The 25,205-nt window shown below is 36.5% G+C and overlaps 1 protein-coding gene across 1 annotated transcript in view; it reads left to right on the forward strand.

Moving 5' to 3' along the window:
- Nucleotides 1–391: 391 nt before the first annotated feature.
- ADAM7 (ADAM metallopeptidase domain 7) overlaps nucleotides 392–25,205 on the forward strand; it is a 52,946-nt gene continuing 28,132 nt past the window's right edge. Inside the window, exons 1-7 of the mRNA XM_062213101.1 lie at nucleotides 392–538; nucleotides 3,414–3,490; nucleotides 15,642–15,720; nucleotides 16,931–17,007; nucleotides 17,990–18,179; nucleotides 19,761–19,814; nucleotides 23,666–23,737. Of these exons, the coding sequence (XP_062069085.1) occupies nucleotides 392–538; nucleotides 3,414–3,490; nucleotides 15,642–15,720; nucleotides 16,931–17,007; nucleotides 17,990–18,179; nucleotides 19,761–19,814; nucleotides 23,666–23,737 (696 nt within the window). The remainder of the gene's footprint in view (nucleotides 539–3,413; nucleotides 3,491–15,641; nucleotides 15,721–16,930; nucleotides 17,008–17,989; nucleotides 18,180–19,760; nucleotides 19,815–23,665; nucleotides 23,738–25,205) is intronic.

The following is a 25,205-nucleotide window of genomic DNA, read 5'->3' on the forward strand; positions in this document are numbered from 1 at the left end:
TCTTTAACAAGCAGATGCCTTTTACTTAACTATGAAAGCCAGACTTCAAATGTAAATGTCCTCTGAAAAGAGAATTTTATAACGTACATGGACACAGATAATTCCAATACAAGCTTTGACAGAGGCAAAATCCAGAAACAGGCGCACAGAGAATGATGACAAAGATGACAACTGCAGAACAAAGTGAAAATATGGAAGAACCCAAAAAAACTGATGTCTTTGCCTCCTTTTTAATTTTGCATATGTTTTAGTAATTTTTATATATCAGTCTCAGTTTCCTTGCTTGTAGAGGGGAATGGGGTTGGTATTTCAGTGATGCTGTACCTGGAGGCTAATTGGAAACAAGTGAACGGTATTGAAAACAGTTCCATTTTTCAGTCACTGTACATGAATGTTAACATCAGGTGGATTTTTTCCTGTTATTTTTCTTTCAGAAAATGTAATCCTTGGAGCAGAGGGCCAAGAATTGGTTTATCCTAAAAAGCTTCCTCTCATACAGAAGCGAGATGTTGGGCATGCCCATGATTACGACATATCGGTACAGATTTTGATTTTGTAAATCAGATTTGTTGATATCATAGGATTAGCGGAAGCTGCTCTTGGCCCTTCCAAATAGCAGAGGCAGAGAAGAGGGTCAATGTTTCTGCGGATGCCCTTTAGCTTACAGCAGAAGTGAGGGGATGAGCAAAAGGAAGCAAAAGGAGTAAAATTGAGGTCATCAGGCTGCCATTTTATGTGTTGAAGATTGCATGAGGAGTTCTATCAACAGCTTTCCTGGCTGAATTCAATAAGCTTCATTCGTTCTGATCTGGACCCAATGGAATGTAATCTCAAGCATCTCTTGCTTCCTCAGAGATTTGATATGCAGGTTTCTTTACTGTAGAGATACTGCATCAAAATTGGACAACTTGTACAGGAACAAAAAGACCTGCTTTGTTGCCTAGCGAGTGCTTATTTCTGCTTTAAAAGCTAAAATTATTTAAAATAATTTTCAAAAGTAATGGATGCTTATTGAAGAAAATAGTTAATATACACGAGTGAGCAAGCTTCAAAATGAAGTTATTTTCTATTCCCTTTGTTATAAAGGACCTTAGATGAATGTCCTCAGCGGGTTATCATTAGTTACCATATTTGACTTGCAATTTAAGCCTTAAAGTTTTTAAAATATTTTTTATTTACCTAAGCTGAACAAATTTAATGCATTTCATATTTACAGATTGAGAAGCATAGTGATACTTCCCACCCTTTGTAAAAATTAAATGAAAGAATAAGAAAGGAAAGAGGGATGGTGGAAGCCTTAAGTTTTAAATTTGGTTCTTGGGAAATACCGACAGGCCCTTTGCCGCAATCTGCTACGGAAGTGCAATCCTTTCCAAAAGCAACGGCTTTCTTTCCTTTTACCATTAGAGCAGCCGCTGTTCTAGGTCCTCCCTTGTTAGTCTGTCATCAGTAAGATGTATTTTAGTTTTCCAAATGGTACTACTGAGAATTTTTTCCTATAAGTTGAGAGAAAAAAAGAACTCAACACTCATTTCAGTTAGAAAATCATGTTTATGTTCCTTTAACTCTTTTTGAGAATGATATTTTGCTTGATTTCCACTTTTCCAACCTTGCAAACATTTGTATTAATTGAAGATTGGTACTCAGTCACAGGTGCAAAAACTATCAAGTGGAAGCTGGTAGCCTCTTCTGGAAACTATTGTCTTGATATAATAAAATAAAGTTAAATATCCAAACAAGCAGCTAAGACCTTGCTTGGAATGCCTGAAACCCATATTGGAGTTCCGTTTCCAGCTTCCTTCTCAATTCCAGCTTCCTGCTAATTTGTACCCAAGGGAGACAACAGATAATGGTTTATGTACTTGGGTTCCTGCCACCCATGTGGGATATCTGGATTGAGTTTGTGGCTCCTGGTTTTGTCTTGGCCAAGACTTGGCTGTTGCAGACATTTGGGGAGTGAATCAACAGAGGGGAGCTGCATCTCTCTTTCTTTCTCTCTGCCTCTCAAGTAAATTTCTTGAAAATAAAAAATCAATACCCATGGTTATCCATTTAAATAATTTATCACAAGTTCTCATTGGTTTTTGAAAGACTATTATTATAGACAATGTCTGTTACCGGTAAGAAGCCAAGGAAACAGGATCAGCCATAAATTACTGGTGAAGTTCTAAACTTGTACTTTGTTCAGGATATTTTGATAATATCCAGCAAAAGTCTTATATTTTTTCCCTTCATTAGCAGTATAAACACTAACTTTAGTGAACTCCTGAAACCAAATTTCTGATTGCAATATTGATTAAATAAATGAAATTTCATGTTCTAAAAATATTTATTTATTTGAAAGAGAAAGAGGTCCTCCACCTGCCGGTTCACTCCCCAAATGGCTGCAACGGCTGGAGCTGTGCCAATCCAAAGCTGGTAGCTAGGAGCTTCCTCCTGGTCTCCCATGCGGGTGCAGGGGCCCAAGGACTTGGGTCATCTTCCACTGCTTTCCCAGGCCAGAGCAGAGAGCTGGATTGGAAGCGGAGCAGCCGGGACTCGAACTGGCACCCATATGGAATGCCAGTAGTGCAGGCGGAGGCTTTACCCGCGATACCACAGAGCTGGACCCTCATTTATGTTGTTTTGCAGCCATACATTATAGCAAAGGATAACATTTATCAGAATAGTAAATAGTCATAATTTATTAAGTGAAAAAGTAGACTATCAGCCATTATATACTAAATTGTTTATTTTTTTTAAACAGAATATCTGTATATGGCAGTTGCTCTACAGCCATGGAATAAGTTGTATTTCCTTAAAAAAGGCAAGAATGTACATTTTTCACTTTGTTTTATAACAAAAAATCCCCTTTAAATTTTTTTAATTTAAAAATAACGAAGGGTGGGCATCATGGCACTGCAGGGTGAGCTGACGCCTGGGATGCCAGCATCCCATATGAGTGCCAGTTCAAGTACCAGGCATCCCACTTCCATTCCAGCTCCCAGTTAATGTGCCTGGGAAGACAGTCGAAGATGGCCTAAGTACTTAGAATGCTGCCACCCACTTGGGAGACCTGGATTGAGTTCTATGTTCCTGTCTTCTTCCTGGCCCATCCCAAGGTATTGTGGCTATTTAGGGAGTGAGCCAATGGATGGAATCAATCAATCTCCCCACCCCTTTTGTTTCTCCTTATCTCTCTGTGATTCTGCCTTTCAAATAAAATCTAACAACTTGAGTAAAATCCTTTTTGTAACATTTGCTATTTTCAAATTCAGCACTATTAGCATTTATCATTTTGCCTGAAAGGACTGCTGAGTAGCCTGTAGGAGGTGGGTAATGTCCCCCTTCAGCTACCCCCTCCCCACCACCAGGACACACTAAACGGTACATGCTGATGTCACATGTTGGATCTTTTCTTTTTTTTTTTTCAGGAAATGTATGAAGAGGAATTGTTATATGAAATAAAACTAAATAGAAAAACTTTACTCCTTCACCTTCTAAGATCAAGGTCAGTTCTATTGTGATTTAATGCCTTGTAGGTTTTATAGTCTATGGTATCCCAGTTTTCCTTACCTACTAGTAAAGTGAATTCCTCAAATCACTGTTATTCACATGTGTGTGTTATATGGTTTATTCTTTGTTGAAGACAAGCCCTCTGCATTGTTATAGCTTAAAGACAATAATAGACACTGTTCGCTGGCACCAGAATTATACCTATGGATACTTAGAGTTCTTTGAGCTCCATATAGTCACTCTGATTACCACCTTTTGAATCAGTGGGACAAAATACATTAGAAAAAATGGTTTTTAAGGGACTTGTAAATTGTTTAAAATAATCTTAAATAAGGAACCAGGTTGGTTGGGAGATTAAATTAATTGCTGGAAAGAATTTTCTTTATCACAACATCTTGTGTATCTACATAGTCCTAACACCCTTAGCTTTCTTCATTAGCCTGCATCAGAACAATCTCTGTTGCTGCTGTTTAATTTCTATTGTTTAACTTTCAGCCATTTCTGTACCTAATAGCTCTGTCTCTGAGCCACAAGCAAAAGTATAAGCAGTTGTCAAATATTAAGAAGAATAGAAGGTAACACTATTCTTTCCATTCTTCTTAGAGAATTGAGATTGATCTATAAGCTAAACACAAAATAACAAAAACCTCCCATGTTTCTGAATTCTACATAAGTAAGCAGAAACAGAGCAGGTTTAATGTCATTACCATATGGATAATATATTGAGACTCTACTTTTAACATTCTCCACACTAAGAAAGCTAGCATTTACTGAGCCATCACTGAGATATCTCTATGTGCATTTCCTCAAAATAATTTCTTAATTCCTACAACAACCACATTAAGCAAGTATTGTGCTAAGTTCCATTTTGAGGCAGAAAAATCATAGATACACTAAATCAGTGACTTATGTGGGGTCACAATGCTCACAAGCATGATATGACTGATGCTCCAACTTAGATCTTCTAGCTTTCAAAATTAGCTCAAGCTAGGATAATATATTATTTTGCATACTTATTGAGATGCTGGTCATTTTTAAACGTATGCTTTCATTTCTCTTTTGTGAACACCAAAGAGTAAAATTCCTGTATCATAAGTTATATATGTATATTCAGCTTTATAAAATTTTGCCAGAGCATTTTCAAAAGTTGTTATGGCCGGCGCCGCAGCTCACTAGGCTAATCCTCTGTCTGCGGCGCTGGCACTCGGGGTTCTAGTCCTGGTTGGGGCACCGGATTCTGTCCCGGTTGCTCCTCTTCCAGTCCAGCTCTCTGCTGTGGCCCGAGAGGGCAGTAGAGGATGGCCCAAGTGCATGGGCCCTGCACCCACATGGGAGACCAGGAGGAAGCTCCTGGCTCCTGGCTTCAGATCCGCGCAGCACGCCGGCTGCAGCATGCCAGCTGTAGTGGCCATTAGGGGAGTGAACCAACGTAAGGAAGACCTTCCTCTGTCTCTCTGTCTCTCTCACTAACTCTGCCTGTCAAAAGAAAAGAAAAGAAAAGTTGTTAAACAACTTCATATGAGTACCAGCAATATATGAATAGTAGTAGTTTCATATTATTCAACTTGAGAGGTATTACTCTTTCTAATTTTGTCTATACTAAGAAGGAAAGGAAAGGAAAGGAAAGGAAAGGAAAGGAAAGGAAAAATATATACTAATGGGTTTGTGATATTTCATTGTGATTATATTGTATTTCTTATTGAATTTTTCCTTCATTTGTTGGCCATTTGTGTAACTTCTGTTGTTTTTTTAAATATCTGTTTTTATTGTGCTAATAGACATATAATCATTGAATTGAAGATCTTCATGTGATTGGGAGGTCAGCCCTTTTTCAAATTTAGCTCCTTTTAATGTTTTATTCTTGACTGTGGCTTTCTCATTAATTTTGTTAACTTTCCCTTTTTATTTAATTTTTAAATTTTTATTTATTTTTAAGGTAAATAAATTTCATATATACAGATTTAGGAGCATAGTGATACTTCCCACTCTACCTTCCCTCCCTCCCACCTTCCTGCTTCCTTCCTTTCATATTCTTTTTTTTTTAATTTTTCCAATGATATTCTTTCAGTTTATTTTATAGTCATAAGATTAACCCTACAATAAGTAAAGAATTCAACAAATAGTAAAAAGAAAAAGAAAAGCACTGTTCTTCAACAGTAGAGAAAAGGGCTGTAAACAATCATCAAATCTCAAAATGTTGGTTTTGCTCATATACATTTCATTTTTGGTATCCTATTACTTACCATAGATCAGGGAAAACATATGATATTTGTCTTTGTGAATCGGGCTTATTTCACTAAGTGTAATGATTTCTAGTTGCATCCATTTTATTGTGAAAGACAGGATTTCATTCTTTTTATGGCTGAGTAGTATTCCACAGTGCATATATACCACATTTTCTTTAGTCATCGATAGCTGGATGTCTGGATTGAGTCCAGCTATTGTGAATTGAGCTGCTAAGAACAAGATGGTACAGATAACCTTTCATATGCTGATATCCTTTTGTTTGGGTAAATCTCCAGAAATGGGATTGTTGGGTCATATGTTTCAAATCCTTTGCCTACTTCTTAACTGGATTGTTTGTTCTGCTGTTGTTGAATTTCTTGAGCTCTCTATAGATTCTGGAAATTAACCTTTTATCAGTTCCATAATTTGCAAATATTTTCTCTCATCTTTTGGTTGTTTCTTCAGTTTGCTGAGTATTTCTTTTGCAGAGCAGAAGCTACTAAGCTTAATGTAATCCCATTTGTCAATTTTGACTTTGATTGCCTGTATGTCTAGGGTCTTTTGCAAGAAGTCTTTGCCTATGCCAATGTCTTGCAGAGTTTCCTCAATGTCCTCCTCCAGTAATTTGATGGTATCTGGTCATAGACTTAGGTTCTTGATCCATTTTGAGTGGATTTTTGTGTAAGGTATAAGGTAAGCATCTTGTTTCATACTTCTGCATGTGGAGATCCAATTTTCCCAGTACCATTTAATGGAGACTGTCCTTTCTCTAGGGACTTATTTTAGCTTTATTGTCAAAGATTAGCTAGTTATAGATGTGTGGTTTGATTTCTGGGATTTCTATTCTGTTCCATCTGTTCTTACAGTTTGTTAATAGTATGTATCACATTTATTGATTTGCATATCTTAAACCATATCTGCAAACCAGGAATAAATCTCATTTTGTCCAGGTAAATAATCTTTATGATGTAATGTTGGATTTGATAAGCTAGTATTTTGTTGAAGTTTTTTTGCATCTATATTCATCAGCAATACTGGTCTGTAGATCTCTTTCATTGCATCTTTTTTCTTGTTTTGGATTTAAGATGATGCTGGGCTCATGGAAGGAGTTTGGGGGGCTGTCCTCCATTTCAGTTGCTTTGAATAGTTTGAGAAGAAGTGGAATTAGTTTTTTTTTTTTAAAGTTTGGTAGAATTCAGTAGTGAAGTCATCTGATCCTCAGGTTTTCATTGAGGGGAAGATCTTTATAACTGATTGAATCACCATCTTGGTATTGGTCTGTATAAGTGTTCTATGTTTTCATGACTCAATTTTGGTATATTGTATGTATAAGAATCTGTTTCTTCTAGATTTTCCAATTTGTTTGCATATAGGGTTGTAGTAATTCATGATGATTCTTTTTATTTCTGTGGTATCTGTTCCATTTCCTTTTTCATCTCTGATTTTATTGATTTGGGTCTTTTCCCTCTTTTTTTTGGTTAGTTGGGCAAGTGGTCTACCAAATTTCTTTATTTTTTCAATGAACAAGCTTTTCTTTTCACTGATCTTTTGTACTGTGTTCTTGGTTTCAATTTTGTTTCCCTCTGAACACTGCTTTTCTATATCCTATAAGTTTTGATATTTTGTACTGTCAGATTTTCATTCATTTCCTGGAATATTTTGATTTCCCTTTTGATTTCTTGCATAACACACTGTTCATTCAGGAGCATGTTGTTCAGTCTTTATGTGTTTGCATATTTTCTAGAGATCCTTAAATTGTTAGTTTCTAGTTTCATTCCATTGTGATGAGAAAAGATACATGGTATCTTTTTTAAATTTTAAAAAAATTGTTGAAACTTACTGTAGCCTAGAATATGGTGTGTCCTGGAGAAAGTTCTATGCACTGATGAAAAGAACATGTATTCTTTAGCTGTACGATGAACTATTGTATAGATATCAGTTAGATCCATTTGGCCCATAGTGTAAAAGAGCTCTGTTGTTTCTTTGCTAATTTTCTGTCTAGTTGATCTGTCTATTGATGAAAGTGGGATATTAAAATCCTCATTACTATTGTATTGGAATCTGTCTCCATTTGGATTTAATAACAATTGTTTTAAATAGTGAGGTACCCTAGCATTGGGTACATATATATTTATTGTAATCACACCTTCCTGTTGAATTGATCTCTTAATCATTACATAGTCTCCTTGTCTCTCTTAACAGTTTTTGTATTAAAGTCTATTGTCTGATATTAGGATGTCTACACCTGCTCATTTTTGCTTTCTGTGTGCATGGAACACCTTTTCCATTTTCACTTTTAGTCTTGTGTATCTTTGTTGGAGAAGTGTGTTTCTTGTAGGCAGCAGATAGATGAATTGTGTTTTTTAATCCATTCAGCCAGTCTATCTTTTAATTGGAGAATTTAGGCCATTTACATTCAGAGTTACTTTTGATAAGTAATGGTGCTGCCGTTTTTCCATAAATGTCACTATTGTTTACTTTGAATTTCCTTTGTAGTCTTAATAGATTTTCTGCCTTCACATTATTTCATAATAATGACTATGTTTTTGTGTATCACACATCATTAAATATCGTTTGTAAGTCTTGATGACTGGTAACAAGTTATTTCAATTTCTGTTTGTTATAAAGGGTCTTAATATCACCTTCATTCATAACTGAGAGCATTTCTGGATACAGTAATTTCGGCTGACAGTTTATTTCTTTTAAAATTTGGACTATGTCTCTCCATTCTCTCCAAGCCTGTTTTTTCTGATGGGAAACCAGCTATCAGTCTCATTGGAGATCCTTTGAAGGTAATCTGGTGTTTCTTTAATGCACATTTCAGAATCTTTTCTATTTACTATTCAAAGTTTGACTACAATGTATCATGGTGAAGATCTTTTCTGTTCATGTCTATTAAGAGTTCTATGTGCTTCTTCTATTTTTCTGTCCCTGTCTTTCTCCAAATTAGGGAATGTTTCTGTTATTATTTCAGTGAATAGGCCTTTTAATCCATTCTGACTTTCCACCTTTTCAGGAACTCCTACAATCCACATGTTGGGTCATTTGATAGTATCCTATAATTTGCAAACAGTTTTTTTTTTAATTTTCCTGATTTCTTTTTTTCTTTTCCCATAGATTTGTTTTCTAACTTGGGTATTTTTTCCTCTGCCTCACCAAGTCTGTTATTAAAACTTTCCACAATAGTTGACATACTGGCTTATTTATTTCTAATATTTCAGTTCAATTTCTCTTCAAAATCTGTCATTTGAAAATTTTTGCCCATGTCAAGTATGGATTTCATGCATGCATGAATTTGTTTCTCATTGCTTCTGAGTAATCTTATGGTCATTCTTTCTATTCTTTTGATTTTCTTTGCAGGCATTTCATCATATTGTCTCCCTTTTTCTTGTTTCTTATATCTCTGCATTCATTTTTAAACATTTATAGAAATGATTTTTCTCCACTGATAGATCTTTTCATTGAACTATTCTTAGTGTAGTGTCTGTTCCTTCAGTGAATGCTCAGAGGCATGTGCTGAGTAGAGCCAGGGAAGTCTGGTCAGTGCTCAAGGGTGGATGAGAATCCAGTGTGATGTCCAAGTTGGGAGCAGTAGAGTTCCTCTATTGTCAGCAGGGGAGAGGGTATGTTCCTTCCTATTGGCATAATCACTCTCACCTCTTTTCCAAGGTAATCAAAGACTGGGGTTAACCCACAGTGCATACACCCCCCATCCCTGGTTGTGCATGAACCACACAAAGGATCTATGTGGTTCTCAGTGTGAGCAAAGAACCCCTGCAATGGCCTCACCCAGGCCATCAAGGAGCCCCAAGCCTTTGGCACTAGACACAGTGATTGCTCAGAGACCCAGCTATTCCTTTCACCCTATTGTGCAGTCACAGAATCCTCACAGTCACAGCATGCAAGGCTCCCACAGTCACAGTGTGCAGAGGATCTGCTCAGCACTTTCTATTGAGATAGTGATCCTGCCCTATCCATTGAGAGAGTAGAGATGTTTTCAAAGCCAGCAGTCTCTTGCTGCTCTGCCTTTGCAGTTTGAGCCCCAGAGCCTTGTGATATGTTGAGAGGATTGGGACACCTCACAGTTCTACATGGGTTCCCAGCCCCTGTCAACCCTCCCAACCAAATTCAATGGGGAATGCAGATTTTCCCCTCTGGTAAAAATCCTGTGGTCATGTGTGTGCACGAGAGCTGTGGCAGCATTTACTGGTATCAAGATGGCACCTTTGTGGGGTTGCGGGGAGAAACAAACATGCTTTCTTTTGCTGGATTAGGTGAGTATCCTGCCCCATGCTTGGGTTCTGGACCAGATTCGGTGTCTGTGTGGTCTGCAAGGTAATCCCTCAAGTGCTATCTCCAGTGGCAGGATTTGCTGCAGTCTGCTCTAACCTCGGTCTCAGATGCTGGCATTTCCTCTAACTTCTGGCTGCAGGAGTTGTTCGTGGTGTCCTTGCTCACTGCTGCATATATGCACCACACATGCTGTTCCATGGTGTCCCTCTTTCTTCTGTAGAATTTCCATTGCATACTCCTCTCCAGCTCTCGCCTGGAAATGCACTTATTCTGCTTTTCTTCTGCTATTTTCTGCTGGTCATGCAGCACATCTTTTCTCTATTCATCCATATTGAAAATCTTCTTGTTATGCCTATTGAAGAGTAAAAACTATGTTATTGGGCCGGCTCCATGGCTCACTTGGTTAATCCTCTGCCTGCAGTGCTGGCATCCCATATGGGCGCCGGGTTCTAGTCCTGGTTGCTCCTCTTCCAGTCCAGCTCTCTGCTGTGGCCTGGGAAGGCAGTGGAGGATGACCCAAGTGTTTGGACATCTGCACCCATATGGGAGACCAGGAAGAAGCACCTGACTCCTGGCTTCAGATCGGCGCAGCACTGGCCTTGGTGGCCATTTGGGGAGTGAACCAATGGAAGGAAGACCTTTCTCTCTGTCTCTCTCTCACTGTCTATGACTCTGCCTATCAAAGAAAAAAAAACTGTATTCTTTTTGGTTGGTGGATCAGGCCATCCTGCCACATGGGATGCCTACATCCCATATTGGAGTGCCTGGGGTTGATTCTCCTAAACCCTACTTTGATTCAGCTTTCTGCTTATACATCTAGGAAATGGCAGATGATGAATCAGTTGCTTGAGTTCCTGCCACCTAGGTGGGAGACCAGGATGGTGTTCCTGGTTCCTGGCTTTGTCCTGGCCCAGTCCTGGCTGTTGCAGGCTTTGGGGGAGTTAATCAGCCGATGCAAAATCTTTCTCTCTAGGTCACTCTGCCTTTCAAATAAATAAATATTTAAAATCGTTCATTATTTCAAAGAAATTTTAGTTCCTCTTTTTTACCTCTATATTCTTTGCTTTCTAGGACCTAAGAAAAATTGGCAACCTTTGTCATTATATTTCGCATTGTTTACTTTAAGCATTCACAGTTTTAGATTTTAATTTTGCTCTATTATCATCTTGAATTTCTGTGTGTATCCACATGTGTGTGTTTGTGCATGTGTACGTGTATAATTTGCTGAAAAAAATGAAGTTTTTTTTTCGTACTTATAACCAATTACTCCAGTCTGTTTCATTGGATTCTCTTTTCTGTATCAAATAGCTCTTTGATAAGTTGGAGAAAATCAAATGATTATTTATGGGATCTATATTCTATCTTATTCACCTGTTTATTCAATTCTTAGCCCATAACTGCTCTCTCTTCATTACTGCAGCTTTATGCATTGCCTTGTAACCACTGTGTGTAACTTTTCCTACTTTCTTCTAATGTAGATTATTTTAAATTATATGCAATTTACATTTTTGTATAAAAGTTAGAATCACCTGGGTTGGCACTATGGCATAGTGGGTAAAGCCGGTGCCAGCAGTGCTGGCATCCCATATGGGCGTCATTTCGTGTCCCGGCTACTCCACTTCCAGTCCAGCTCTCTGCTATGGCCTGGGAAGGCAGCACAAGATGGCCCAAGTCCTTGGGCCCCTGCACCCATGGGAGACTAGGAAGTTCCTGGCTCCTGGCTTCGGATCAGCACAGCTCTGGCCATTGCAGCCATCTGGGGAGTGAACCAGCGGATGGATGGAAGACCTCTCTCTCTCTCTCTCTCTCTCTCTCTCTCTCTCTCTCTCTGCCTCTGCTTCTGCCTCTCTGTAACTTTGCCTTTCAAATTTGTAAATAAATCTTTTAAAAAATTAGAATCACCTTGTCAGTACTAGAAAATAGACTGCTGGAAGATTGATTGGAATTTTATTAAATCTGTAGATCAATTTGGGGAGACCTGATATCTCAATAATAACGAGTATTTATGTCAGAGATTTAATATTTTTTTATTTTTTAAATTGTATTTATTTGAGAGGTAGAGTTACAGACAGAGAGAGACAGAGAGAAAGGTCTTCCTTCCATTGGTTCACTCTCCAAATGGCCACAACAGCCGGAGCTGCGCCGATCCAAAGCCAGGAGCCAGGAGCTTCTTCCTGGTCTCCCATGCGGGTGCAGGGGCCCAAGCACCTGGGCCATCCTCCACTGCCTTCCCAGGCCACAGCAGAGAGCTGCATTGGAAGAGAAGCAGCCAGGACTCCAACCAGTGCCCATATGGGATGCTGGCGCCTCAGACGGAGGATTAACCTAGTGCACCACCATGCCGGCCCCTTAATATTTGTTTGTCTTTGAATTCTTCAATAGTATTTTATCATTTACAATGTAGAGCTCTCAGTAGACTTTTGTTAATTATTTATATATTTTTGTTACCTAATGTTTTTAGTAATGCTTTTAAAATTTTATATATTTGTTTGTTTTTATTTTAAAGGTAGAGTGACAGAAAGAGATAGAAATCTACCATCTGCTAGTTCACTCTCCAAAACAGACAGGGCTAAACCTAACTGAAGCCAGGATCCAGGAACTCTATCCTAGTCTCCCACATAAATGGCAAGAGCCCAAGTACTGAGACCATCTTCTGCTGCCTTTTCAGGCACATTAGCAAGAAGCTGGATTGGAAGCAGAGCAACTGGGACTAGAACTGGCACTCCTAAAAGCAATGCCAGTGTTGTAAGCGGCAGCTCCACCTACTGCACCACAATGTCAGGCCTTCTGTATAGTTTTAAACTATAATGCATATTTTAAACTAATTAAATATTACATTTATATAATGTAATTATGTATTTACATTTATATAATTTTATATATTTTATATATTTACATTTATATAATTTTATATAAAATATTGATTATACAAGTTTGCATATAGCTGCTACTTATGCTGTTATATTTATGATAGTTTTCAATTTCACTTTGCTTTTATAGCATTTCCATTTCTTGACATTTCATGTCTTTTCTTGAATCTCTAACATTTTCTTTCACTTAGTTAAGCATAGTTTTAATAGTTTTAAAATCCTCATCTTGTACTTTTAACCTCTGGACTAGCCTCTGGTAGTTCTATACTAGTTGTCTTTTTTCTTGACAATAGTTCAAATTTGCACATCTCATCATAGGAAGTAAAATTTGGATTATGTCCTGAACAATTTGAATGTTATGTGGAAAAAACAGTTTCTATTATTTCTTCTTTTACTTTATTAGACACTTAACATGGTTGAACTCCAAGTACACCTCTGTCATTGGGTGGTTCTCCTATTTCAGTTCAGTTATTTTATTCTTAGCAGAGCTACCTTTATTCTGTTCCCTCATACATGGTTGTGGGATAATTGAGAATTTGAGACTGAGTTTGTTTACATAATGAGGATTTTTCCATCCTTGTCCTTTAAGCATTCAAAAGAGACAGAAATGAGCAGGTGTTTGTTCATATTTGTGTGCATTTTTATTTTTATGATGGGCATGAAGCAGCATGTCTGCCTTCTGTTGTCTTTCAGACTTTGCATGTTTAGCACCCAGGTTGGGGTCAGGCTTGAAATATGCTGGGAAAGTCAGGTGCTCACTGGTTATTCTAGGAATTGTGCAGCTGGGGGTTGTTACTTAGCTCATTTGGGAGACAGCATAGCTGAGGCAGGACTTTCCTCTCAGACGTAAAATGGAGTTACTTGGAAGATGGAGCTGTTTTTGAGATTATACAAAACAAATCAAACAGTAGATTCCATGTATGTGTGTTCAACCAATAGTGCTTAAGAATATCAAGGAAAATATCTGTAGACTTTTTTTTGTCATTACTACACAGCAAAATATAATTATTCATAAAGTATTTATCTTATATTTGATGTTATAAATAATCTAGAGATGACTTAAATTGTAGGACTGAATATACATAGGTTATATGCAAATATTGTATCATTTTATATATAATAGTTGTGAATATCTGCAGATTTGGGTATCCATGGGGGAAAGGGAGCCATATACTCACTATCCCCTGGATACTGGGGATGAATGACTTTATATGAATTTTCTTATCTATTTACTCATTTTTGGAGAAAATATTTAAATTCACTCTCAATAGTTTTCAAGTGTAAAATACACCACATTGTTCAATAGATCTCTCAAACATAATTCCTCCCATCTAGCTGAAATAGCACTTTTAGTCTATATTAATTTTATGGCTTATTGATTTTAGATAATTTATTATGGACATATCATTTTTCATATTACATATTTCACTACTGAAACAAAATGTTTAATTGGAGGGAAAAAAACTAATGTCTGGTTGCCATCCTGATTAGTCTTTCTTTGAATGGATCACACTACCAACATAAATACAGATAAGTATGTTGCAGTGATATAACATGTATTTAATCTCAGATTTAATACTAGATTGTCATATTAGGTATCAAAATATTATGGGATTCTATCTGATATAATATTTTATATAGTTTCTTGACATGTTTATATTGATATATATTTTTAAAAATTCTAGAATCTCCATTTGGAGAAAAGTGGAACAAACTTCTCTCCATCCTTGTGACTAAATACAAAGAGACATTTTACATATAGAGATTATACACACACACACACACACAAGAAGGCAGAAGAGCAGAGAGAAAGTGGACCAGCTAAAGACATTGATACCTAAGGAATGACTGCAGCATAAGAAGAATTCACTAAGTTTATTTTCACTAGCAACTTAGAATGTGCCACTGTACAAAAAATGGACAGTCTGAAGGGAAAAGACACAGTTTGGTGATGGAGCAGCCTGGCTTCTCTCCTACTTTTATCAAGGTGTTATTTATAGAATATCTCGAACTCATGGCAGTTATACTGTGGAAACTCAAAAAGCTTAGCTGTTACATTTCAGAAGCCTTAACCTGTACGACTAATGTTTCTGTCATGAGTTTCAAGTGTCTATTTTTCAGGGTAAAGTAAAACAATTTACTTTTGTGTTCTTGGGTTCTGTTGTGGTATCCATCTCCAGAGGCTAATGACAAGATGCTGGCTGCCTGCTGTTTAATGCAAAGGAAAGTGTAGACATTGTGTGACTTGAGTGAAAACTCAAAGAGGGATCTTTCTTCTTGCACAGAGAAAGGACTATAAAATATTATGTGGAAAGAGTAGCATTGATGGTTATCTCTATGGTGGGATTTGGAATAACTTCCTCTGAGCTGTTTTGTTTCAGAAATTTATTATATTTATATATGTGTGTGTATATAGCTTTTAGGTTACTATATAGTGAAATATATCATATATGTCACATATAATTTTTATATTCAAATGTCTACTTAGATATAATTTTCTCTGAATCCTTTTTAAAAAATGTTGATTTTCTTAAAATTGTCAGAATCTTTACCTGGCTTATCTATAGCCTTTATAAAACCAGAAATTTAGATAGAAGGCTTTTCATATGAGTGGGTTTGATGCTAATTTATTTTTTTATCAGGAGAGAACTTACTGAGATTTGAGAGCAGCCTGGAGACTTTTTTATCACATGGTGTTTTAATCTGTTAGATTTTTAGAATGAATAAATCACTATACCTTTCTTCTCTGTTTTTCAGGGAGTTCCTAGCCTCAAATTATAGTGAAACACACTACACCACAAAAGGAGAAGCATTCATGAGGCAGGTTCAGATCAAGGTATCTTAGGATTTTCTTAAGTCTTTTCTCTGAAATTATTGTTTCCTAATGTGATTTTGAGTTCTAGCTCAACAAACCGCTCCAAAGCGCTATAATAGAAATAAGTCCTGAACTGAATACTCTAGAATGTTTATGGAAAAGAAAGTATGACACTTTGAGCTCTAAAGGAAGCTGATCACTGCCGAAGAAGCAAATTAGTGAATGGCAGTGTATCTCTGTTTACTAAACTGATTTCCATAGAACCAATATGTTAAGTCTGGAAGAAGGTGAAGGACCCTAAAGAAGTATAAAGGCACATTGATGACATTGCAATCAAAATGGGTAAAATCAGAAGAAAAGGAACAACTTTGAAAATATCCATCAAATTGACTTCATGTGATTCATATCCCTTGCCCAGTCCTCTGATGCACCACTACTGATGTCTCTCTTACCTTTTCCAAATGAAGCTTTTTCCAGTTACCATTGAAAATACTCTGGTGGGTACTTAAAATAACAATATATTTGCAAAAACCAATTTTCTCTTTTCAAACAACTGTCAAATTCTATGAAATCTAACTCATCATACAATCTTGAAAAATAAGACAGGAGGAAAATTGGTAGCACTCTTTTATGTAGGGGGTGGTTATTAGGCTGTAAGGATGTAAGTTCCCTGCAAGACCATAGAAAGTGTCACCCATAGGCAGAACTTAAGCATATAGAACTGATGGGAAGCATGATTATTTGATGAGATTACTTAGGGGCAAAACACCAGATCAGGAGCAATGAAGACATGAACTTGATTGAATCAGGAGAACTTGTTTGAGAGTGATATCTAATTGGGGGAATCCTCAGAATCTGACTTCATTTATTAGGCAATTAATAATAATTGTAACTCTATTAGCAGAGGACAGTTAATGGATTTTAGAATGGATTCAAGAGGTAATATTTCTAAGGAAAAGGCAGATTTCTGAAACTGATTATCATGTAAGAGATTATTATATTTTTGAAAGATTACTCATATAATTTTACATAAATTAATAAATGTACAAATAAGGAAACGTTCTCTACAGCAAGCTCCACTATGTCCAAATGAAAGCATGTATGAATGAATGCATGAACAATTATGACTGTATCTTGTCAGAATGAAATACTAAGATTTTGAATAGAAAACATTTAGATATTAACATATCAATAGCTTTCTTACATTAACAGATTACTTTTTCTATTTTAGGAGCACTGTTTTTACCAAGGAGCCATCATACATGAACTTGAGTCTGATGCCAGTATCAGCACATGTAATGGTCTGAGGTAATGCAGGCTATTTTCTTTTTCCTTTTGCAACTTCTTATGAATACTCAAAGATATCCACTTGACTTATTTCCTTTTGCCAATTCTGCTAAGTAAAAAGATGACTGAGAAAGAGCCCTTATATGTTCTCATCAGGAGTATCAGCTGTAGCCTCTGATTTGTACTCATGTTTGACAAAACAGTGTCTAATGCACAGCCCTAAGCAAGACAAGTTTTTGCAGCATACAGTCTAGAGATTCACGGTTGGATGACACCTGAAAGTCATCTACTCTTTCCTCACATTATGGATCAGAATACTGAAATCAGAGACTTACTCCTGAACATTCAATCTTGAGTGACAGAACAGAGTCCAAAATCCAGGTCTCTTGAGTGTTAAGTCTGTGAATTCCCACCACACTGATATGCTTCAATAATTGAGGCTGTTTCCAGTCTCTACAAAGTAAGAAGTCAGAGTAAAACCTATCATTCTATAGAGATATTGAGCTCAAGGACAAAGGAGGGCAATGCAGAGGAGGTAAAGTATAAAAGAATGAGATACTTTAACTCCACTTATGTGGACTTACTTCAGTAGCTGCTAATATTTGCTAGGATGGGAACTCCTTTAATGACAAAATTACCATATAGGATTATTGGGGCTTCCATATATTTAATCTAAAAGTAATAGATAATGGACAGAAATTTATAAAACTGCAGAAACTGAAATTTGGCAGTGGTCCACAACCACGGTGGTAATAGCTACTATACCTATCTCCAGAGCAGAGATTAGACTGGTAAACTTCTGAAAATCCAGGAAAGTTGATTATTAGAGAAATTTATTAATTCAACCAAAGGTCATGTCTTACCTAGTATGTTTAGCACCCCAAACACCAAGCTACATGCTCAGGAGGTATTGGTCTTGTGGTTTCCCTTTTTAGAAAAGATGAAGTAAACAAGATGGAATGAAATAATTATTGAATATTTATTGTATTCCCAATTGTTCCAGAGGATTCTTCAGAATACGTGACCAAAGATACCTCATTGAACCTGTGAAATACTCAGATGAGGGGGAGCATTTGGTGTTCAAATATAACCCAAGTGTGCTGTATTCAACCAATTATTCTTGTGCAGAGCTCAATTTTACTGCAAAAAATCATCTAAAGAATATCAGCTCTAAGGAAGACTCTCAAAAAGAAGTGAGTACTCTATTTTTGTAAATGATTTATTTGTTTATTTTAAAGACAGAGTTACAGAGAGGCAGAGATAGAGAGGTCTTCCATCTGCTGGTTCACTCCACAGATGGTTGCAATGGCTGAAGCTGCACCCATCTGAAGCCAGGAGCCAGGAGCCTCCTCTGGGTCTCCTACACTGGTGCAGGGGTCCCAGGGCTTAGACCATCTTCTACAGCTTTCCCAGGCCATAGAAGAAAGCTGGATCAGAAGTGGAACAGCTGGGACTTGAACCAGCACTCATATGGGATGCTGGCACTGCAGGTGGGCTTTAGTTATTATGCCACAATGCTGGCCCCCAAGTACTCTATTTTTAAAATCATCTTTAATATAAGAAAAACATCTTTTATTTCCTTTACAATCTTGAGGAAGAGAGAATCTATACAGCTATTGATAGGTATGAGCTACTCTGAAATCTTAAAATCAAGTGGTCTGAAATCTTAAATTCAAGCTCTTGTACTTTTTATTATGTACAAAGTATTCACACACTACAGTAAATCTTAGTTCTATCAATTTCAAGAGAGGCGGAAGTCTTCAACCCTACCTATAGATTGACAACTTTAGGACTGTAGGTGACTGTAAAGAATGACATTTGCAATGTAATGAAATGTATCCTAGATAATTGTCATTCCTTGCCTTCCTTGTCATTTTGGATGCGAGGGCAGGGGAAGGGGTTTGATGACAAAACAAACTTCATCTTTCATCAGGCCAAATGTTCTGGTGGTTGTGGAAAATTAAGAGAAATAAATTCCATTTCAGGTAGAAGGTTGCTTGAAGTCCTTTGTGTTAAAGCTTTTCTATGCAACTAGTTCATATTCCTTGAAGTCCCTACTAGTTGTTAGATTGTAAGCTACATGATTGTTTATTTTCTTTGCATGTTTGTGATATAAACAGTCTAAAACATACTAGATGTCTAACATGTGTATTGATTGAATTACTTATTTATTAAATTATTCAGTCTACAAGAGCATGACTTAGTCAAATCTTGGAAAGATAGGCCTCAGGTTTATCTTCAGAGAATACTTATATGCCTCTGTATTTGCACTGAAAGTGGACAACTTAGCAGAATTCATGATATTTATGCTTTATAAAAAGATCTATGATTATTAATATTTATTTGTTCCTTGGAATTGAGATTATGGCAAATTAGGAGGCTGGTTGAGCAGAAAGAATACGGTCAATCCTGGAAGTCCTGTTGTGGCTGTAGGGTATATATGGGTGTTTTTACTTAGGAAGCCTTTACTGTGTAAATTAAAAAAATCAAATGTTAAAAACTTGACTTATGATTATGATTTGAACTGAAATACTGAAGAAGGTAAGAATTATCAAGTATTATATATTTAGGATTATAAAATATGTTTAAGGACAGATTTTTAATAATATAGTTGGTCTTAGATAAATTTATAATAAAATTAGATATTTATCAGAAAGTTAGGTAAATAATTATATTAACATTTCTTACCTTGAAAATGTTAGCTTTTTTTCAACTTAAAATGTTAAGATGAAAAATGTTGATCATGCTTCATTGCATTTTCCATAAATTTACAGAACAACCATAAAGAAAAGTATATTGAACTGTTCATTGTTGCTGATGACACCGTGGTAAGTTTTCAGATGACATTTTTCTCTTGTATTTTATAAAGCTACAGTTGTACTTCTTGTATAGTAAGAAATGTTTTCTCATCAGAGTTCCATTCTGGATTCAAAATGGTTAAGTACCTTGTTGTAATGCCTGCATTTCATATCTGAGTGCCTACATTTGATTTTCATCTCTGATTAATGATCCCAGCCTCCAACCAACGCAGATCCTTAAAGTCAGTGTTAATGCTCGAGTAATTGGATTCTTGCCACCCAAATGGGAGACCTCGATTGAGTTCCTAGCTCCCACTTCAACCTGTCCCAACCTTGACTGTTGCAGGCATTTAGGGAGTAAACCTACAAATGGGAGTGCTCTGTGTCTCTCATCCTTTCTCCCTCTCAGTGAAGAAACAAATAGGTAATTCCAGAAAAACAATCCAAGATAATACCAGAGACAACTCTTGATGTTATTTCAGAAATAAAGGAATGATAAGTCAATCAGATATCATTGTAGAAAAATTGCAGAATATCAAAGATGAAGAAAAAACTCCTTAAAAATCAACTGGAACAAAGAGATATGTTGCCTATTATTAGTGAATAAATGAGTCACTAACAGATTAAAGAAGTAATAGCTTACTACCAGAAATACACAAAATAGCCTAACGACATGGTACTAAAAACACATCAAAATAACAGGCTTAAAGAGGAAACACAATTTTTTTAAGCTTTTCTCTAATCAAAAAAATTTGATCTATAAAAGTAGAAAAAAAATTCCTCACTTATTTTATAAATTATTATACTAGTGGGGGTTGTCACTCAGGCCACTGCCCTGTCTAGTGGCTGGGTTGATAGTCTGGGGTAGGATGGCCTCAGCCACATGTCTGGTCTGTGGTACTGAGTTTCTGTTGATCTTAGGTCTTTATCAGGCTATTCTGCACTTCCTCACATCATAGCTAGGCACTAAAACATTAAGAAAGAGACCAGGCTCCACTGTGCAAGGCGTCTTCCATCTTCTCCCTATATGTTTACAACTGTCTGATTTGCCTAGGGAAGTCATATAATCAAACCTAGAATCAATGTTGGGAGAAACTTAGACATGGGTGAAGTTATCTGGTGGAGTGATTCTCTCAGAGTCATGACTGTAACAATCCACACTGCTGAAAGCAAATCCAGATAATAGGCTTATGAGAAAATAAAATTATAGGCATATTCCACTTACAAACACAACTACAATGTCCTAAAAGTATTTGCAAGCACAGTCCATCACATATCCAAAAAAGCCGCTTAGAAATGCAATTTTATCTCAGTAAATATTGCTTTATTTTGACATTGATGTTTTTTAAAAATCATTGTCTATCAAGTACCTCAAATATATAATATATAAGTATATATTTATATATATGTATATATATATAATTTTTCAGTCATCCATGATATAGTAAAATGCTCAGCATGTAAGAAGTAGAAAAATTACATGAAACTTACGAATTCCTATTCTGTATGGACATTAAATTTAGTAATAAAATATTTGAAGTTCTTCCACCAAAATTGGGAAAATATACAGATTTTTATTCAATGTTACTACTGGTAATTCTAGCTGATAAATAAGAAAAAAGTAAAATCTATATTGATTTAAGATAAATTTTTACACATTAAAAACAACCGTCAAAAATTTAATGAATTAGTTCTAGACACTAAATTATTAAATTAGCATGTTATCAAGAACATTAACATGTTTGTGACAATGAGAAAACTTTCTGTAAGATTTATATTTTTATTTGAAAGGCAGAGTCACAAAGAGCGAGGGAGAGAGAGGGATATCTTCCAATCACTGGTTTACTCCTCAAATTGCTGCAATGTCCAGGGCTGAGCCAAGCCAAAACCAAGAGCTGGAAGTCCATTCTTGTCTCCCACATGGACGGTAGGGGTCAACACGCTGAGCCATTCTCTGCCACCCTCCCAGGATCATCAGCACAGCACTGGATTGGAAGTAGAATAGTCAAGATTTGAACCAGTGCTGACATGGATGTCAGCATCACTGGTGGTGGGCTAGCCTGCCATACCATATTACTAGCCCTGAAAACTTTGTTCTTAATAATATCTTTATTTAATTGAAAATGAATCTTGATGTGAATGGAAGGGGAGAGGAAGCAGGAGAGGGGAGGGTTGCGGGTGGGAGGGAAGTTATTGGGGGGAAAAAGCCATTGTAATCCATAAGCTGTACTTTGGAAATTTATATTCATTAAATAAAAGTTTAAAAAAATATCTTTATTAGTAAATACTAATAACAGTTTTTAAAAATGAATATTAAATCTTTCAAATTAGGGAAAGTTTTGCTTGATGAGATTTCAGATATATTAGTCTGACCTTGTATGCATAGCTGTAGTACTTTCTGCTTTAATATTCTTGAAATATTTAAGTAATATCTTAGAGCAGTCTTATGATAAATTATTCACTCTCATTTGACAGAGTATCCAATATATTAGATTCTGAATATTAAACATATTTGTTTATATAAAGTAATATATAAAAAATAAACATTAAGATAAAATAGTATGTATAAGTAAATATATGTAACTGTAACATACATTTTGGTACTTCAGAAGTTCATGAAAAAGTGGAATTAAAAGATAAATTCAGTTTGGTATAAAAAACACTTTGAAATCCATGTCTAGTATTTCCACAATATGCATTTTCTATGAATATTTTGAAGAACCCATTCTCACACATACACACACACATACACATATTAAGGGAAAAGTAGAAAGAGCATGCCAGTCAGAGAATAGAAAAACCAAGGGTATCTTTTGGAAACATGTTGAGGAATTTATGTATGTTGAAGCAATGTGAGGAGTTCGAAACAGGGCAAGGAGGTGAGGATATGATTGTAAGTACCAGCACTGGAGCCAGCAAGTTGAAAGGGAAGAATGGAACACAAATGTCTGACCCTTGAGAACACCAACAATTTTGTAAATGTTTGGCAACACAAGTGGGAAGTTCACATCTACGCATCCCTGCCCCATACCCTACTGGCTACAAATCACTGTTTGATAAAGTGTCATTCCCTCTGATCCTTTAGAGACTGTCAGAATATTTTTGATTATATATTCCATAATTTGTGGGTACCATGAGCACAAGAGAGCTGTTTAAGTAGCTGTTCTGTGTAGTATAATGTATAATGGGCGCTCAAACTTCAACAAGTGCTATATCATTAACATGATAAACTACAGAACACTAACCAACTGGTTTAATAAAATTTATGCAATAGAATGTGGAAAGAGGACAAAGTAAAAAGAAAATCTTAAAGTAGTAGTAACCAAAGGACATCTCTAGACTGTCGTAGATAGAAACTTTTTTTTTTTTTTTTTGGATAAAATAGCTATGTAGTTGCTCAGTTTTTAGCTGATTGGAAGTAGACCTCTTCTTTATTGTTCCAATGCTTTGATTTTTTCCTTATAATGTCTCATAATGAAAAAACATTGTGTTGGGGCCAGCACCGTGGCTCATTTGGTTAAACCTCCGCCTGAGGTGCCAGCATCCCATATGGGTGCTGGGTTCTAGTCCTGGTGGCTCCTCTTCCTCCAGCTCTCTGCTGTGGCCCAGGATGGCAGTGGAGTATGGCCCAGGTGCTTGGGCCCTGCACCTACATGGGAGACCAGGAGGAAGCACCTGGTTCCTGGCTCCAGATCAGCACAGTGTCAGCCATAGTGGCCATTTGGAGGGTGAACCAAAGGAAAGAAGACCTTTCTCTCTGTCTCTCTCTCTCTCTCACTGTCTGTAACTCTACCTGTCAAATAAATAAAAAGAAAAAAGATTGTGTTGAATTTTTATTAAGTGGTTATTACTAATTAACATTGATATGTTTTTATTTCCAGTACCGTAGGAACAGTCATCCTCATGACAAACTAAGGCACCGAATTTGGGGAATGGTGAATTTTGTCAACTTGGTAAGGTTCAAAATAGTTTGAATCAAGCTGAAAAAACACATACAAAGAAGCTGTTAGGGTAGTTCTCTTCTGAACTGTTGCAGTAGTCACCCTAATACTGAGGCATTCAAACACAAAAAAATAACCTAGTAGACTAATTAGTAAAAATCAGAGCAAAAAATCAGAGCTCCAAGTTTTTGTTTTCTAAGAAAATGCAGTTTATATTTAAATGAGTTTCTGATCACAAACTTTATGAAGCCACATACAAAGTGTTGGAAAACCAATCATATACAAACTAAATCTTACTACTATATATGTCACTACTTCACAATTTTGCATTTTTAAAAGGCTTTCCAGTTATAATTTATTGCCAAAGGTTTGACACAAAAATCAGTAACTATTTAAGCAAAATCTATTAAAATGATGACTATTTCTAAATTATAATGGTCTACAAACTTTAAATTGTGAACTGTATACTTTTTTTTTTTTTTTTTTTTTTTGCTGACTCCTAAGACTTCTGGATCTAGGATAACAAGGCCACATAAGAAGACATTGTAAGGAATGGGCTCTCTAGTTCAGTGGTTATTCATATATCATTTGTAAGACATTTGCTGTGTCTGCAGTTTTGTGCTATTATGAATACAACTGCTTTAAATATGTGTACACAGTTGTGTGGACATATAATTGCATTTGTTTTATAAATAGGATATAGGAATACTGTATCAGGAAGAAAGTGAATGCTTTATTCTTTACCTGGTCCCCACAAATGTTGACATACTTTTTTAAAGATTTTTTATTTATTTATTTGAGAGCTAGAGTAACAGACAGTGCTGATCCAGCTCCCTGCAGTGGGCCTGAGAAAGCAGTGGTAGATATTGCGAATACTTGGTCCCCTTCGCCCATGTGGGAGACTGGGAAGAAGCCCCAGGCTCCTGGCTTTGGCTTGATCCAGCCCTAGCTGTTGAAGACATTTGAGGAGTGAACCATCAATTGGGGGAATCTTTCTGTCTCCCTTCACCTCTCTGTAACTCTGCCTTTCTTTTTCTTGTTTTTCTTTCCTTTTCTTTTTTTTTTTTTTATTTGACAGATAGAGTTATAGACAGTGAGAGGGAAAAACAGAGAGAAAGGTCCTCCTTCCGTTGGTTCACTCCCCAAATGGCCCCTATGGCCGGCACACTGAGCCAATCTGAAGCCAGGAGCCAGGTGCTTCCTCCTGGTCTCCCATGCAGCTGCAGGGGCCCAAGCACTTGGGCCATCCTCCACTGCCTTCCCTGGCCACAGCAGAGAGCTGGACTGGAAGAGAGCAACCAGGACTAGAACCCAGCACCTATAACTCTGCTTTTCAAATAAAAAAATAAATCTTTATATATAGAAGCATGTTTCTCATAGTTATGAAATGACTCTTTGCAGTTATATTTTTTTCCATTTTGACCTAATATTTATTATCCTTTTAAAACATATTTTTTTGTTTTAGAAACTAATTCTGATT

The sequence above is a fragment of the Lepus europaeus genome, chromosome 16, assembly GCF_033115175.1.
Source record: "Lepus europaeus isolate LE1 chromosome 16, mLepTim1.pri, whole genome shotgun sequence".
In the NCBI taxonomy this organism is placed as follows: Eukaryota; Metazoa; Chordata; class Mammalia; order Lagomorpha; family Leporidae; genus Lepus; species Lepus europaeus.